At 52.4% G+C, this 17,018-nt stretch overlaps 6 protein-coding genes across 6 annotated transcripts; 3 read left to right on the forward strand and 3 right to left on the reverse strand.

The window, feature by feature from the left end:
* Positions 1-208: 208 nt before the first annotated feature.
* Positions 209-1,505, forward strand: kin28 (TFIIH complex serine/threonine-protein kinase subunit KIN28; the record flags this gene model as incomplete). The annotated part of the gene is made up of 2 exons (XM_056907427.1): positions 209-398; positions 499-1,505. 2 exons carry the CDS (start codon positions 209-211, stop codon positions 1,503-1,505), a joined length of 1,197 nt encoding a protein of 398 aa, XP_056768154.1.
* A 2,215-nt stretch (positions 1,506-3,720) lies between these two features.
* N7458_004046 (putative kinesin family protein (KipA)) lies at positions 3,721-6,720 on the forward strand (the record flags this gene model as incomplete). The annotated part of the gene is made up of 2 exons (XM_056907428.1): positions 3,721-4,510; positions 4,592-6,720. The coding sequence occupies 2 exons, from the start codon at positions 3,721-3,723 to the stop codon at positions 6,718-6,720; spliced, it is 2,919 nt and encodes a 972-aa protein (XP_056768155.1).
* Positions 6,721-7,108: 388 nt separating this feature from the next.
* On the reverse strand, positions 7,109-8,298 carry N7458_004047 (uncharacterized protein; the record flags this gene model as incomplete). The annotated part of the gene is made up of 2 exons (XM_056907429.1): positions 7,109-8,135; positions 8,204-8,298. 2 exons carry the CDS (start codon positions 8,296-8,298, stop codon positions 7,109-7,111), a joined length of 1,122 nt encoding a protein of 373 aa, XP_056768156.1.
* Positions 8,299-8,910: 612 nt separating this feature from the next.
* On the reverse strand, positions 8,911-9,939 carry pxr1 (telomerase inhibitor/ribosome biogenesis protein PXR1; the record flags this gene model as incomplete). The annotated part of the gene is made up of 3 exons (XM_056907430.1): positions 8,911-8,931; positions 9,017-9,866; positions 9,917-9,939. 3 exons carry the CDS (start codon positions 9,937-9,939, stop codon positions 8,911-8,913), a joined length of 894 nt encoding a protein of 297 aa, XP_056768157.1.
* Positions 9,940-10,386: 447 nt separating this feature from the next.
* On the forward strand, positions 10,387-14,118 carry N7458_004049 (SacI domain and endonuclease/exonuclease/phosphatase family protein; the record flags this gene model as incomplete). The annotated part of the gene is made up of 7 exons (XM_056907431.1): positions 10,387-10,699; positions 10,763-10,958; positions 11,016-12,663; positions 12,733-13,032; positions 13,083-13,192; positions 13,249-13,571; positions 13,637-14,118. 7 exons carry the CDS (start codon positions 10,387-10,389, stop codon positions 14,116-14,118), a joined length of 3,372 nt encoding a protein of 1,123 aa, XP_056768158.1.
* A 654-nt stretch (positions 14,119-14,772) lies between these two features.
* Positions 14,773-17,012, reverse strand: N7458_004050 (uncharacterized protein; the record flags this gene model as incomplete). The annotated part of the gene is made up of 5 exons (XM_056907432.1): positions 14,773-14,900; positions 14,990-15,266; positions 15,336-15,853; positions 15,907-16,727; positions 17,008-17,012. The coding sequence occupies 5 exons, from the start codon at positions 17,010-17,012 to the stop codon at positions 14,773-14,775; spliced, it is 1,749 nt and encodes a 582-aa protein (XP_056768159.1).
* Positions 17,013-17,018: the final 6 nt, after the last annotated feature.

Here is a 17,018-nt window from a genome sequence, read left to right on the forward strand (position 1 = left end):
TCATGGTACAGCTCCGGAGCATTTGCTTGCTAGCACTTTCTTTCATTCAAACTCACTACACCCTTTTTTCTTTTTCTTGAAGATGACTTTTCGATAGAAATCGTCACGCAATTTGATTTTACTTTCTGTTTCATATCCTCCCTGGGTATCGAATACCGCCCATTTACCACTCTTGAGCTCGAGTCTCCAAGCTCACTTCACATCCGCAATGGCCCTTTCACCATTTGCCTCTCGCTCGCCTTCAGTGACAGTCGCATCGCCCAGCTCTGCTCTACGGTTGAAAGCTGCAGCTACTCATCATGCACCTGGCCAAGCAGTCACTGCCAAGTCTGACCCAAATCCCGAACGTGAGCTTACGGAACAACTGAACGACGACGTGCGACGGAAATATGTCAAGGGTGCGTTGAATACCACAGCTCCCATAAATTATTGCCAATTTCTTTTCTTTCTTTCTTTCTTTCTTTCTTTTTTTCAATGCTAACAAAGGGAATGTAATAGGCAAGAAATTAGGTGAAGGAACGTACGCCATCGTATACCTTGGACACTTCCGAGATGACCCCTCATCGTGTGTCGCCATCAAGAAGATCAAAGTCAATGCCGAATATAAAGATGGCCTCACCATGGATGCAATCCGGGAAGTCAAGTATCTCCAAGAGCTATCGCATCGGAATGTGATTGCACTCCATGATGTCTTCTCATCCAAGGACCAGAATCTCAATCTGGTTTTGGAGTTTCTTCCCGGAGGTGATCTGGAGATGCTGATCAAAGATGGTGATATTCACTACGGTGTGGGTGATGTCAAGGCCTGGATGGGCATGCTGGCTCGAGGAGTGTGGTTCTGCCATGAGAACTTTGTGCTCCATCGAGATATCAAACCTAACAACTTGTTGATCGCCGCTGATGGCGAGGTCAAGCTGGCAGATTTTGGCCTGGCGCGATCCTTTGCAGACCCTTACCTCAACATGACCCACCAGGTCATCACTCGCTGGTACCGACCTCCTGAGCTGCTCTTCGGTGCCAAGCAATATTCCGGCGCGGTGGATGTCTGGTCGATGGGCATGGTGTTTGCAGAGTTACTCTTGCGAGTCCCATTGCTGGCAGGTATGTCGGATCTGGACCAAATTAGCAAGATCTGTGAGGCCTTTGGCACGCCCACCGAGGAAAATTGGCCTGGAGTAACCCAATTGGCCAATTACGTTACGGACAAGGCGGTGCCATTGCGAGGCCGAGAGTTCTTCCTTCAACAGTTCCCTACGGCTGGTCCGGTGGGCGCTGATTTGCTCATGTCAATGTGTGTACTGGATCCTCGCAAGCGGGCTACTGCGCTACAGGTCTTACAGCACAAGTGGTGGGCCACCGAGCCGCGTCCGACTAAGAATGAAGATCTCCCGCGCAAGTCGGGAACCAAGAAAATGGGCGATGATTTGGCCCGACGGGGCGGCGAGACCGACGACGGTCCTTTCAAGAACGCGGCGCGGCAATTGGACTTTGGTGGCATGAAGTAATGATAATCTGTTGATGATGATTTATGACGAAGAATCCAAAACATTGATGAACCTTTCCCGATCCTTGTATTTCTTGTTTTATCCTTGTTTTTGGTCTCCTGTATCCCGGGATGCTGTAGATGCTTTATGATGTTTCATAATGATAGTCCTAGCCACGCCAACGCATATCCATACATACCTTTGACTGCATGATGCATGCAGGTAAAGGGACTATTGTCTCTCCCCAACCTTCACAAGGACCAAGAGACCGAAACAATGACTGCTCGTCAACTCGGACCATCCACAAAAAGTTCTGACACGCAGGAGGGGATGGATGGCTGGGACTCTGGGACTCTGTTGATCCGTGGCATCCCCTCGATCTGTCAGGCGCACGATCCACTACCTGTCATGTCGCACTTAGTACTGTCTCTCGCTCCGGCCCAAGCAAATCAAATCGGGATCGAGTACGAGGGACTCCACTGGCGACTGTCATTGGAGGGGGAACGGGAGTTCGTGGTGTCCCCTTGTGTTGGTTCGCCGATCTATTATTATCGTCCCTCGCTCGGCAATTGACCTTCCGGGAGAGAAGCTGATTATCAATCGTGCTCAGGATCTGCGAACCATCCAGGGGATCTTTCAACGGGCGTTTGAAGCTCGTCTTCCAAAATGTCCATCAGAGGGACCGAGACCGAGGCCATCGGGATAACCGTCTCAGGAGATAGTTGAGCTGGAGTCGAGAGCGAGTGGGCCTGGTGGTGAATGTGGTAACTGATGGGGCGAAGATCAAATGAGGATCGACGTTGGGGTTCGCACATGCCGAGTTTGATTTGTTCGAGCGTCGTGACTCGTCGTGACAGACCGTCCGAGTGCTGCGTCTCGAGATTGCTGCTTATTTCTCGCCGGGCTCCAGTGTGGTTTGGGTCAACTCCTCCGTCCCACAATCACAATGACTGTCCAGTCAGTCCAGTAATTCCGCCCAAAGGGAACTCCACTGGGACCCGGGCGAGCCTTTTCATTCGCCTCCCCCTTTTTCCACAGCTTCCCTTTGGATCCCGACCAAACTTCCTCCACAACCTTTTGGCCCGTTCACGGGACATGATTGGACCCGCGGAGCTTCCTCGAGACCAGCCAGGAACTCGGGTCTTGACTCCTTCGAGCATTAGACTGTGATTGTCTTGTTTTAGCACCACGCCATGTCTACCCCTTTTTCTCCGGATGGTGAAAAGGGTGGATTGACGGGACCAAAAGGACCAACAAGGACCAGAAAGGACTCGGGTGCCGAATGTCAATGTCCTTGAACACAATCGAGTCCTTGTACTCCTGCAAGTCCCAGGGATCAGACAGGGGAACTGCCAGGAGGAGAGGAGGTAAAGAAGGAGAGAATCTCCATCACTACTCTCTCCCTCGTGGAGGCGTCCTGTACGTAAAGAGGTAATAACCTTAGTATAGTAGTCGTACTGTAGAACTGTACTCCGTAGGCTCGGGGTCTTTGTCATCTTCAGGAGAAAAAACCATCAACTCAAAATTGGGGCTCGTTGCCATTTCCGCGTTGCGCGGGGGAGGAAATTCAGAGTCCAGACGTGTGTATTATTCCTCTTCTCCAATTCCAACACACACACACTCTCTCTCTCCCTCTCTCCCCACTCTAATCGACCTTCTTCCCTTTTTATTCTGCTGCCGCTACTCCGACAATCTCAATTTCACGTCGGATCTCTGATCGGCACCGTTCGAGTCCAAACTTCTCGATCCTCCCCTCGGTCATTTTCTCTCAATAACACGCGGCAGTGGCGCTTCTTTCACGTCGCCCCAGTCGCGATCGCAACGCATGGTGGTTTGAACCTGTAAGTATCCGATCTCCCACGGAATTCGCAAGATTCCTTAAAAAAAAAAGACACGGCGCGCAACACCTTGGAGGACTATCTCAAGCTCCAGATCTGCTTATCCCCTGGTCAAAACACAAATCGCCGCTCCTTCACTAGCTCCGAGCACGCTGTGTTTATCATCAGCTCTCTCGTATCGGAATTAGTTGACTGATCACAGCGCATCCACAGTGCTGAACCCCCCCCCCGCCACCGCCGCCCAATTCGAGATCTCTCAAAGTCACGGACCGACAACTCTAGCTCGCGCGCATGTTACATTCTCGCCTGCAACGTATCGACTAAATTGACGTTCTGGGAAGGGAATTGGGGTCTTATTTACAATTCCCCCTGGGTGACCGGCGCGAGACGACAGAACCATGGCCTCCATGTCCGCCCTTCCACAACCTTCACGGCCATCAACAAACCCTCCAACAGGGTCTTTGCCCCCGCTACCAACTCCTAAAGCCAGAAAAAGCGCCCCCGCTGCCGATGCCCCCCGATCCGCATCTCCATATCAACCGTCGAAGCTACGCACACCGTCCAGTCCCAGACCGCCGTCACTTGCTCGATCCCCGCTATCCACTTCCAACTCAACATCGAATCTGAGTGCAGTCCGATCGGCATCCAGTGGTCGTACACCAAGCAGCCCCGAGAAGACTCTACGCCGAACGATTAGTATCGCTTCTTTCCCACAGCCTCCGAAAGCAGCCACTCGCCCATCCACCGCCGCATCCTCAGTAGCGGGCATTCAAGGCCCCACATCGTCCGGGAATGTGAAGCCACAACGAAGCTCGCGGCTCAGCACCGGCACCGTGAGCAGCTACCGCAGCTCCAAAACCCCGTCCTTACTCAATGGTAGCGCAGATGGAAAGTCGATCCTGGCAGAAGCACGGGATCCGGAAGCCTCTCCGTCTCACAGCAGGAGCTCTTCTGCCCAGGGGTCCTGTTCCACCAGTGCAACCACTTTTGAGGACACGGACGATGCGACGGGTACCGTCAAGGGTGGCAAATCCAAAGAGTCCAAGGGCAATGTGATTGTCAGTGTTCGTGTTCGACCGGACACCAGCAATGGAGGCGAGACTCCCCGGAACCACGGGGAATGGGGGCTGGATGGGCGTCGGAGTCTGATTTCCCACCGCGGCAAAGATGGAGGCGATTACTATTATGGTAAGCTTTTGGCCTAAACGCAGATGCAGATGCATCTCAGAAAAAGAGAAACTCCGAATACGTGCTAAACCTCGGAAATAGATAATGTCTTTACACCCCAGGAAAACAACGCCAAGGTATATGATGCCGCGGCGAAACGGCTTGTGCGACGGGTCATGGAAGGATATCACGGTACTGTCTTTGCCTACGGTATGACAGGTACCGGTAAGACGTTCTCGATGCAGGGTACTGCTACCTCTCCTGGTGTGATTCCACTCGCCATTACCGATATCTTCTCTTTCATTCGAGAGACGCCCCATCGGGAGTTTCTGCTTCGAGTGAGTTATCTGGAGATCTATAATGAGAAGATCCACGATCTTCTCTCGACGTCAGTGACCAATGGTGTCCCGGCGCCTCAGCAAGAAGAGATTAAGCTACGCGAAGACAGCAAACGTGGTGTGTATGCTACGCCACTGAAGGAAGAGATTGTGCAAAGCCCAACACAGCTTCTGCGGGTGATTGCGAGAGGAGACCACGCCAGACGCACTAGCAGCACCCAGTTCAATGCGCGCAGTTCTCGAAGCCATGCAGTCGTTCAGATCGTCGTCGAAAGTCGAGAGCGAGTGCCTTCTGGCGACTCGCAAGATAAGCGGTCTGGCATTGCCCCCGGTGGTGTCCGAGTGTCTACCCTGAGTTTGATCGATCTTGCTGGCTCAGAACGTGCGGCCGACGACAAAGAGCGCCGAACCGAAGGTGCCCATATCAACAAAAGTCTGCTCACTCTGGGTAATATCATCTCCAAGCTTTCGGAGAACAAGGACAAGCAAGGCAATCCAGTCGACCGGGATGGAAGGCATTTGCCATACCGTGATTCCAAATTGACCAGATTGCTACAGCCGGCTTTATCGGGAAACTCTCTTGTGAGTATTCTCTGCACGGTTCAGCTAGTTGCTGGTATCAACGCCCACTCGGGTGAGACCCTCAACACCTTGAAGTTTGCTGCACGAGCGAAGAACAGCATTGTCAGTCACGCAAAGAAGGCCGAGGAAGCCTACGGCAGTGGCGGTGGTGATGCTGGTAGTCGAGTCCTACTTGAACGCTACCGCGTGGAGATCCAAGCTCTTCGTGGCCAACTTGACACCCAGGCCAAAGCACAGGCGGAGAAGGAGCTCAAGTGGGATGAGCAACAATTTGAGAAGGAGGCCCAGGCGCGCCACGAGGAACAGGTTTTGGAGATGCAATTAGCCAGAACCGCTTTGAAAGAACGCATTGAGCATCTGAATCGGTTGATTCTCAGCTCCAAGTCAACCGGTGTGAACAGCCACGGTAGTCTCTTTTCTGCATTTGGCCGACATTCCAGAATGTCCGCCACCGACTCTGGCACCCGTTCACTTCGTTCATCGGCCAGTCAGTCCACCTTGGGGGTAGCTCATTCGATTCGACCCATTTCGATCATGTCGGTTAACAGTAATGATCCTTCCGGGACGACGCCTTATGGCAACGGGTCGTTTAGCAACGAGGATGATGAAGACATGGGCGAGTTTGGCGATGGTAAAGCCAGCCTGCAGCGGCAGGTCACTGCCCTGCAAGCTGATCTGAGCGACAAGAACCGATACATTTCCACATTGGAGCGCCGATTACTGCAGGCCCGTCGCTCAAGTCATTCTCGAATGTCGGTGGGGGTCAAATCCAATGCCCCATCCACCAGCACTATCTCCGAGCACCCGGACATGATGGCCCTTCTTCGTGAGAAAGACATGGAGATCAACGAGCTTCGCATCCAGCTCGATGATAAAGACCGAATGCTCGCAGCACTTCGATCTGCTGCCCGTCATCGCGACCTCGCGGCTGTGACTGGCGACTCTCAATCCCCAGAACTGAACGTCAAGGTGGATTCGAGCGCTTCTGGGCCCAGCAGTCCTCAGCTCCAAGCCCCCGGCGAGCTGAGCGACAAGAATACAAGCCCCTCTAGGCTTGCTGCTCCTGGGAAAGTTGGCGAGAGAGAAGAGGACCGGAGAAAGAACATGGATGAGGTGTCCAGAATGCTTGATGAGATGATTCAAGGCCGGGTTGAGAGCGGTCATCTGGAGAGAAATTCTCTCGGAAACTCTAAGCGTGTGTCGACTCTGTCGAGTGATAGTCGGCGAGGTTCAAGTTCGGCTGAGGTGCCGGCTTTGACTCCCACTCCGTCTCTTCCCATTGAGCCAATTCCAGGCTCTCCACCAAAGTGATAAGGCTGCCATGATTGCACCTTGTTCTGTTTCTTTCGCCTTGCTATTTTCATGCTTCTTTCTGATTGATCTGATACCCCGTTTTATCTACTTGATGTTACCTTTTTCATGTCCATGCGTTTGCATCTTCGTTTTCAAGAATTTGGTTCCTTTCCTTCGGCATGTTTTCCCAGAGATACAGTGTATTATTGATTACTTGCTTTTTTTTTGGAGCGTAAATTGCTTCCATTTGGCGATATTTGGTCATTTCGATGCCTATTTCCGGTGCAGTGGTATGCATGTTATCTGTAGAGAAATAGATTTGTGGTCATGGAGAGATTCTCATATTCATTCATAAGCTCCCTTGCGCAACCGTATGATACTTTAGCTCTACAGACCATTGATAAAATCAGGCAATGATCTCCAGTTCGCCGGTTCTGTCTTTGGCATAGACATCTTTCCACTGGTCCCATAATCGCTGAAGCTCCTGCACATATCGGGCGTGAAGCTCGTCGATATAACTGTCATGGATCTTGTCTCGATTCGATTGTTGCATCACTGGAATTGGCTTGCCGATCACAATGTTGAGAGGTCGTCGATAAGGCATCAGGCCAACATCGTAATTGAATACTCCACGCGCATGGAATAGGGGGATCGTGAATCCCATTGTGCGCTTGATCAGCATTTGCAGCTTGTGGATAATCGGATGCTCGTCGGAGCGCACTTGTTCGTAGAGATCATTCTCACCAAAGGCAAGGACGGGGACTAGATCAGCACCAGTGCGAATAGCCAATTTGATGAACCCTTTTCGTCGTTTCAGGACTAGACGGAGGGTATAGGGCTGAGAGTTGAGCGATTCACGAGCTCCGCCAATGACAATGGTAATGGCTCGGCCCATGCCTTCTCCATTAGCTCCCCCTTTCGTCAGGATATTCTCGCACGACTCCCGCGACACACTAGCCAATCCCATGGCAAGCGCATAATCTCGGTAAAATGGAATGCGGAAGTTCGCGTCCAAGGTCAAAAGGGTGTTTGTGATTCCAGGGAACAGTTTGGAGAAGCCGAGAGCCTCCGTTCCAAAGGCGGCAAAGGCACCGTGTGAAATGATGCCATGCGGGTGATAGCCAAAGATATACTTCTTCGTTGGGGGCAAAGGCTCCTCGCGGTGAAGACGGGCAGGGAAATAGGATGCATAGATCTTCCAAATCGGAAGTGATCTCAAAAGGTTACTCCGGCCCTTGAGTTCCCCCGACGTGGGCGCCGTGGAGAACAGTGAGATATAGACCAGGTACGGGAGCAGGAGGGGCCAGAACAAGGGAATGGCACATGTGAAGAAGAAGCTGGTCAAAAAAATCGCAATGGTGAGCGTATGGCAGAGCACGATTAGAGTCTGCAGGCGACGCTCTAGGCCAACATTTAGCGGTGCCCAGTGGATGCTAAAGAGCCGTCAGCGAGAGAACCTTGGAACAATCCCGGGGAGGCTGGACAGGCAGCAAGTGCATACCGTTTCCTCTCAGCATTCTCGGGCCGAGTCGACGCTGTTCGAGCCGTGGTGGCCGTGGTACTGGGCTCGCGTCTCGGCGTGGAATCCCCATTCATCTTTTCACGCCACAGCTGGGGAGGGAGAGTAGAGGGGAGGATTCGGGGAATAATCGTACTCCCCGTGTGCCGCAAGGAATCCAGAGTTCTTAACTGAGCACCAGGGCAGATGACGTCGGGTGATGCGGGCTTAGGTAATACCGAGGCCCGAGCGGTCTTCTCAGTTACACTCTGTGCTACTCGATACCCTACAGTAGTACAAGTAGTACAGGAGTATAGCTGGAGTTACATAGCATTTCGTAAGGAGTACGGACGGGAACAACAGGAGGTTGTCTCGCTACTTAGCAAACCCACCCTTTGGGGTCGATGATTAGGGAGATAGCCGTGCTCGAGTGAGGAGTACCTACCGTCTGGGGAAATAGGTCTCTTTCAGCCTTCGTACGATAGATGCTGCCTCATACATTGTTCTCTACCCCGGACGGTCAAGTCGACAACTAGTCGTAAAGAATTTTGTCTGAAAACATAATCAAACGGTCGACAGCAGCCAATAGACTGTGCTGGTGCCGTTTGACGATAAATGTATTGAATCTTGACTAACGAACGACCGATTTGCGCCAAACACCTTGCCCATGACTCCCGATAATGTATATCTAAACAATGCAATCCCGATGTCTATGCCTTAACCATGAAGATCTGTTCCCAAACGACACGATTAGCAATGCTTTGTCAAGGTTAAAATGGCGGACGGGTTGACCCTCTGGTCTCCATGAAGACTCACCTCATTGAGCAATTTGTCGTCCATAAGAGCCCTCTTCTTCTGTGCAATATGTCGACTGCGGAACACCTGTCTGCCGATAGGCCGGCGTTCCCCTAGCACAGGAGCCTGAACTGTAGGCACCGGAGGTAGAGACTCGCCTGAGGGCTTGCCATCAGGGCTTGCGGCCCGTCGTTTGGCCGTAGTCTCGGACTCATCGTCGTCCTCGTCCGCCTTTCTCTTCTTGGATTTCTTCTTCTTCTTCTTATCAGAGGCTGATGACGAGCCATCGGCCTCGTCTGATTGGGAACGGGACTTCTTCGATGACTTCTTCGAGGATTTGGACTTGGACTTGGACTTGGATGATTTATCGGTCGCAGACTCGGTGTTTTCGGCAGAGTCGTTATCGCTGGCTGCAGTTTCGGATTTCTTGTTTGCCTGGTCTTCCTTGGGTGTCGAGTTTGGCAAGCGCTGGAGCTTCTCCTGGGTGAGAAGCCCGCCCCGAACGAAGCGCACCTCCTGGAACTTGAGGGAAACGTAACGAGCCAACTGAACATCGTCTCTCTTCCGCTGCTCACGGTGAAGTTCCTCATCACTCTTGCCGTTCAGTCGACCCAGCAAACCTTTAAAAGCATCCAAGCCTGTGGGTTGGCCCTCTCGCCCGAGACGGGCACCCAATCCGAGATTATCGTCCTTGATAGTGACCTTGATATGGGAGACACTCGCAGAGGTCAAGAGATCGGCCTGCGCAGCATCTTTGGCTCCCAGGCGATTGCCTGGGGTCCAGCCCTGGGCGCTCATAATTCGGTGCCCGAAGCCGGACGTGGAGCGGGCCCATTTGGTATTATTCGGATCATGTGAGATCTTGGTTTTGCTGTGAAATGTCAGAGTGGATGCGATGTGAATCGTAGGAGAGACGCATACTTCTTGGGGCCCGCCAACCCCATGACTGCTGAAGAGAGAGAGTGTGTATGAAGGAAGGACTTTTCGTTGGTTTCTCCAGGAACTGCGAACAGAAAGTTTTGGAGAAAATTGAAAACTTGCGGTGCTGAGTCAGCAGCCGATAAGGATCAATCCCCCGCGTATCGATAGCCCCGATAAGCCGCGCGCCTCACATATACAGACAACCCCCAACTCAGCCACATCCACCACATCCACCACCACCTCTCACCCATTTTCAACCTTTCCAAACGCCTTCAAGTCCCGAAACTAAATTACTTCCCATCTTCTTACAAGAACTCTCTGCACCCAGCTCTCTTTGTCCCCGATCAAGCTGTTTCAATCGCGCATGAATCAGCAAGGCCCGCTGTTTTCCGTTGGGCAGTTCGAGGCTTGGCCTCCACCAGTACTCTTGATAGACGTGTGACGTACGATTCAAAACCATTCCGCGGGCCATGTTTAATCTTCGTGTTCTCTGTCGAGATCAACCACGACGGACAATTGCATTGCTTGCTTCCGACCATATCTTGATCTTCCACTACAGCGAAGCTGAGAGTGGGCCTAAAGCCGCCCCCCGCTGTCAGGTCGAATTCTTGGATGCTTCATCCGTGGATCTTGCCGGTTACCGATCTCTGGGTGCTGGATTTGGCACTTTAGGTCTCGTTACGCTAAATGAGGATGTTTTCGTTTGCGTGGTTACCGGCTCCTCTCAAGCAGCTACTGTTCGTCCCGCAGAAGCCGTTTCCAGGATTGACAATGTAGACTTCTGTATGCATTTGATGAAAATCTCCACTGACATTTTTTTTGGGCTTTCTTCTAACGAAATCCTAGATTGTCTCAACCGATCCGAATATGAGTATGGGTTAGACTATGAAACTAGCTCCCAATTCGCCGTCGAGGAGCGGCCTGGAGCCGAAGGGAAAGAAGTGGTCACCGATCATCCTTTCCTGGCCTTAAAGAAGCTTCTTGGAGATGGGAGTTTCTACTACAGTCTTGATTTTAACTTGACAGATCGCTTGCAGGATCGGTAAGCTAATGTACTCTTCCCCTCATTTACCGGCCTTTAGCTAAAGTCCCACACTAGGTCGGAGAAATCGGCCGCGTTCGACATAGACTCATTAGACGAGGACATGTTGTGGAATTCGTATATGATCCACCCTCTTCTTCTGTTCCGAAGTCACCTGCCGCCTTCTGATAAGGTGAAGCTCGATGCATCTCAAATGTTGACGTGCGTCATTCGAGGGTATGCAGGTACACTGAAAATTCCAGCAACAGTCCCAATCTTACCACGAGTACGCACGAATTTACCGGCTCTGCTGACCATCATCTCACGGCAATCCTCCCGTCGTGCGGGCACCCGGTTCAACTCGCGAGGCATCGATGATGACGGCAATGTGGCCAACTTTGTAGAGACGGAGGTCGTTCTGTGGGTGTCACCAGGGGTTTGTTTCTCATATGTGCAAATTCGTGGCTCAGTGCCCATTTTCTGGGAGCAGACACCCGGCCTGATCCCCGGTCAGCAGAAGATTGAGATCACACGCTCTTCTGAAGCAACGCAGCACGCATTCGACGAACACTTTGAGGGCCTCGAATTGGAGTATGGAGCTGTCCACGTTGTCAATCTACTCAGTGAACTCAAATCTGGAGAGGCAGAGCTATCGGCCAAATTCCGAGAACACATAGCTCGAAGCTCCGTCAAGCAGAAAGAGGGATTCTCAAAATCCTCCCATCAAAGCCTTTTGCGAATGACAGATTATGACTTTCATGCTGAAACTCGAGGCCCCGCTGGGTATGAAGCAAGTCATCAAATCAAGTATGAATTGGCAGACTCTCTGGATGGATTTGCATATTTCCTATCCGAGGACAGTGCCCGCCCGGCCTCCTCGTTATTAGACAGAGAAGACGCGGCCAGCCCTTCATCAATCCTTCTTCAGCAAGAAGGCGTCTTCCGAACTAATTGTCTGGACTGTCTTGATCGAACAAACCTTGTTCAAACCATCATCAGCTCGATGGCTCTGGGAACTTTTCTGTCCCAGCAGGGCGCAAGGCTTGGCTCAGATCTCCAAATGCGACACTCCACTCTATGGGCCGATAATGGAGATGCGCTCTCAAAGATATATGCGGGAACTGGTGCGCTCAAGTCCTCATTCACCCGCCACGGGAAAATGTCTCTTGCGGGAGCACTGGCAGACGCTCGGAAAAGTGCAACGAGGCTCTACGTCAACAATTTCACGGACAAAGCGCGACAAAAGACGATTGACCTTTTGCTAGGTCGACTAGCAAATCAGATTCCGGTTCATCTTTATGACCCAATGAATGATCTAGTTACCGAGGACCTGAGTCGACGCGCAGCTGAATACTCGTCTAATAAGCAGATTCGGATGTGGGTTGGTACATTCAACGTGAATGGTCGTGATGAAGGTCCAGGTGCAGATCTTTCCTTGTGGCTTTTCCCTGATGGAGATCAATCCAAGGAAGATCCCACCATCTTCGCGGTCGGGTTCCAGGAAATTGTTGATTTAAGCCCTCAGCAGATCATGTCAACCGATCCAAGTAACCGCAAGGGCTGGGAAAGGGCCGTCCAAAACTGTTTGAATGAGCATACCAGCGCAAAAGGGACTGGCAAGTATGTGTTACTGCGGAGTGGGCAGCTTGTAGGTGCTGCGTTGATGATCTACGTGAAAGCAGATGCATTGAAAGAGATCAAAAATGTGGAAGGAGCTGTCAAAAAGGTAATGTTACATCGTATTGCCTCGAACGGCCAACTCTACATGTTCTGGGGTTAGCTAATAGATTTATAGACTGGTCTTTCGGGAATTGCTGGCAACAAAGGAGGCTGTGCGATCCGTTTTGACTTCTCCAACACAAGCATCTGCTTTGTCACCGCCCACCTGGCTGCTGGATTCGGGAATGATGATGAACGAGACCGAGACTATGAAACCATTGATAGTGGCCTACGATTTCAGAAGAATCGGACTATCGCCGATCATGACTCCACGATCTGGCTCGGTGACTTCAACTACCGCATTGGCCTAGGGAACCACATCGTACGCGATCTGATCTCGCAAGGCGACCTCCAGAAGCTGTATGACAATGATCAGGTAAGAAAACTTGACCTACGACTTGCCTTCCTCCTAGCTAACGAATATAGTTGAATCTGCACATGGTCGCAGGAAGGGTTTTCCAATTCTATTCCGAAGGTCTTATTACATTTGCCCCTACCTATAAATATGACGTTGGGACGGACCACTACGATACTTCGTAAGAAGCCTCTTTTTCCTACCATGAACTTCAAATCCTGACAGACTTCCCTACAGTGATAAATCCCGCATTCCTGCCTGGTGTGATCGAATCTTGTGGAGAGGGGCCAACTTGCGACAGACCCAGTACCATACTGCCGATCTAAGATGTTCGGATCATCGACCAGTCTATGCCAAATTTGATTGCATGATTGATGTCGTCGATCTTGGGCTCAAAGACAATCTCCGGCGTATGCTCTACGAAGAAAAACAGCGCGATGCACTTTCAGACTCCATCAATTTATTGGATTTGGACGACGAGGACATTGTGCTGCAGGGTCCTATTGCGCCTGGCCTACCGTCTGCAAGCTCTGATCGAAGCAAGTGGTGGCTTGATAATGGTGAGTAAAACTAGTGCCAATTCACATAATACCCCCAGTTCCAGTACTGATTTAAATCACGACAGGTGTGCCTGCGAAAGCGGCGGTTCAACCGCCAAGAGAGGGCCTTGTCCCAAACCCTCAACGCAAATCCAATCCCTTTTCTATGGACGATGAACCAGACTGGATACCAAGTCCGAGAGTTACCGAGAAGGGACCAGAGCCTCGTTTTGACAGAAGACCACTGCCACCTCCACGACGGGGAACGTCAGGTGGATCCAAAAACAGTATGCAATCTCTGGGGGCGGACAAATCTGCCGCTGAAAAATCACCACCAGCCGTCCCTCGAAAGCCTATCTCCTTGAGCTCCCAAGCGACAGTTGGCCGGATTCCTTCCACACCTTCCGGTCAAGTGCGAGGTGCTACCTTGCAGAATACTTCCGGCTTAAACCAGAGCCGAAATGGGGTAACAGGAGCATCCGAAATATCCAGTGTTGGGACAGGCGATCTCCTTGGTGACACCTCAGAAGAGACCATTGGGTGGAAACCACTCCTCCCTCAACGATGAATGAGAGGAGTTTTATCTACGCTGCACAATATATGAGCCTGCTCGAGAAGCCGCTGTGGAAAGACTACGCCAGGCCTAGACCGACGCAAGAAGACCGTCCTCTCGCCCAACAGGGCTAACACAAGTCTAGCGCAGACTAGAATCAATTACAGCAGGCACCTTGCGAAATCTAAATAATTGCAAATTTTTCATGGGTATTTCAATTCGGTTATAGATATGAGTATATAGGTGTGAGTAAATGGTGATGGGATCCACAGGAGGGTAGTGATTAGGTGATGAGGCTTTCGTGGACACCATAGAGGGCTGGCAACAAGTGCCGCAGCGTAGAAATGCCTTAAAAGCAGGTTCTCATCTGTCTTTGTGGGTAAAGACGAGCAACCAAGAAAGGCAAAGGCCGAAGCTGCACGCTAGATAAGCCACAGCCTGTTTAAAGCTCCTTGGGAGTTCATCTTTCCTTTCGATGTCTCTCTCCCAAGGCTTCAGGCTTTATCTTCTCTTGCCCACCCCCGAGGTTCGATGGTCAGAGGGCCAGCAATCCTACCAACGGCGAGTGAAGGTGGGGTGGGGGAGCGTGGTTTTGTAGTCTAGAGGGATGGCAAGGAGGGAAGCCCTTACAAAGAGAGCCACACCCCCGGATCATCCAACATATACATTTCACTGAGGAGCGGGATCAGGCTTCTTCTCTGCCTTTGGAGCCTTCGGTCCCTTGGCAGGGGGGCGCCCACCCATCATCCACTTCGCAAATCCACCACCATCGCCTTTGCGCACCGGCTTCTTGGGAGCTGTCAAAACATGGTCAGTACATCACATACAGAATGTCGGGAAGGTCCTCTCCCTTTGCCATGCTGAGCCAGGAGTTCACAAGACATACCTTCAGGTTTCTTTTTAGGCTCCGAGGCTGCCGAGGCTGAATCGGCTTTTGCGGGGGCAGCGGCAGCTCCCTCCTTAGCTGGAGTCTCCTCTTTGGGCTTTTCGGGGATAGGCCACATGTGCATGGTGATAGTCCAGTCCGGCTCGACAACCGTCTCCCAGACTTGAGGGAGGATGATGTCACCGTTAGGGCCTACAAGATCATAGTGCCCTTCCGCAACATGTGGTCCAATCACTTCGATATGAAGAAATGCCTGCTTGATCAGATCTTCCATGCCCTGTATACCCAGCCATTAGTCACCTTTACAGTTACAAAAAGAAAAAGAGGGGGAAAAAGGATCTCTTACCTGCCAAGTAGCACACAACTCAAAGGGAAAACTGAATTTTCTTCCCACGGCGTCTTTGAATTTGATAGGCTTCTTTTTCTCAGGTGGGGGTTTCTTTGCTGCTTCAGCTGCGGCATTGGCTGCCTCCGCGGCGGCTGCAGTGGCGGCTGCAGTTGCAGCTGCGGCGGCCTCTGAAGCTGCTGTCGCCGCCGCTTTCTCTGCCTGCTCTTTGGCTGCGGCTGCGGCTTCGGCAGCCATTTTCTCCGCATCGGCCCGAGCCAGGAAAGCCGCTTCCTCGGCGATCTTCCGGTCGTGGGCCAGTTGCTGCTCTCGAGCCGCTTTCTCGGCTGCCTCACGCTCGATCTGAGCTACGCGCGCGGCTTCCTTGGCCTCGCGCTCCGTACGGTCATCCATAATCAACTTCTCCAACCGCGCAATCGCTTCGTTCTTGGCGGCATCTGCCTCGGCTGCGGGTGCAGCGGCCGGGGCCGCTCCTGCTGCTGCTGGTGCCGGGGCCGGAGAGGCGGCTTGTTCGGGGGCTGGATTTTGGGGAGGCACCGGAGGATACGGGAAAAACCCGGGGGTACCATACCGGGAATCATCGAGTATGGGTCTCGGTAGTTGTAGAAAGGGTTAGGCGCATAATGCATCAGTTCTTGGTGGAACGGCGACCCAGGATACGGAGGCGAGACATGTCCCGCCATGTGAGGGGGCAGATGTGGTTGGGAGGGGTTATGCGGATCGATTCGTGATTGTGGTGGTGGTGGACGGGAAGGATGACGGGGATGCACTTGATCGTGGGGATAGAACTGGTGCATGGCAGCTCCGTGCGAGGCTTGATACTGCGCACCGTATGGATAGGGCCCAGGGCCATACGGCTGAGCCCCCGGGTTGGGATGGCGCACTAATTGATCTGATGGGATCGCGCCGTTGGCATGCTGGTAATGAGGGGCATGCCCCGGAGGAAATGCGGCAAAGGTTGGACCCGACGAGTTGCTGGGGGGATACCCCGGTGCAGGCGGAGCCTGTGGCCATCTCCGTTCTGCAGGAGCGCGGGTGTAGTGGCCGTTATAGTCCTCTGAATCCCCGCTGTCGGGGGATTCTGGCGAAGGCTGTCGGCGCGAGCGAGTCCCATAGGACTCGCGGGGCTGGCGTTCGGGAACCATCCGCCGGTGCACTGGGGTTGGGCGGCCCGAAGCGGAGCGCGAACCGTGGTGCGAGCGATTACGGTGCGATGTCCTTGGTCGAGAGGCTGAATCAGACGGTTTCAATTCATCCGGATATGACAGATGCGCCCACTCATTATCATAGACCTCATAGTCATGGCTGTCAACATGCACCCCCGACGAGTCCTCCTCGTCCGACAGAGAATCCGAGCCGTGCGGATCTTGGGGGTCAATCGAGATGCTGAGCCTGTAGGGGGTGGAAAGAGAAGGAAGAGAGGGTTAGCGACCGATGCGCGCGTGAAGACAAGATGTTAGCCGGGGGGGGGGGGGGGGGTGAGTGGGTGACAAGGGGAGGGGGAGGGGCCCGAACTTGGTTGGGGGGGGGGGGGGGAGAATTGTTTTTGTTTTTTCAGACGCAGCAAGGAAAGGAAGCAGGGGAGGGAAGAAGAGGAGGAAGAGGAAGATGGGAGAGCAGGGGGAGGGAGGGGGAATCAGAAAAAAAAAGGTTAAGAAAAGTGTAAACATACGTCATAGAGAG

This window comes from Penicillium daleae, assembly GCF_028827525.1.
Source record: "Penicillium daleae strain IBT 16125 chromosome Unknown utg000004l_segment0_segment0, whole genome shotgun sequence".
NCBI classification, from domain to species: domain Eukaryota; kingdom Fungi; phylum Ascomycota; class Eurotiomycetes; order Eurotiales; family Aspergillaceae; genus Penicillium; species Penicillium daleae.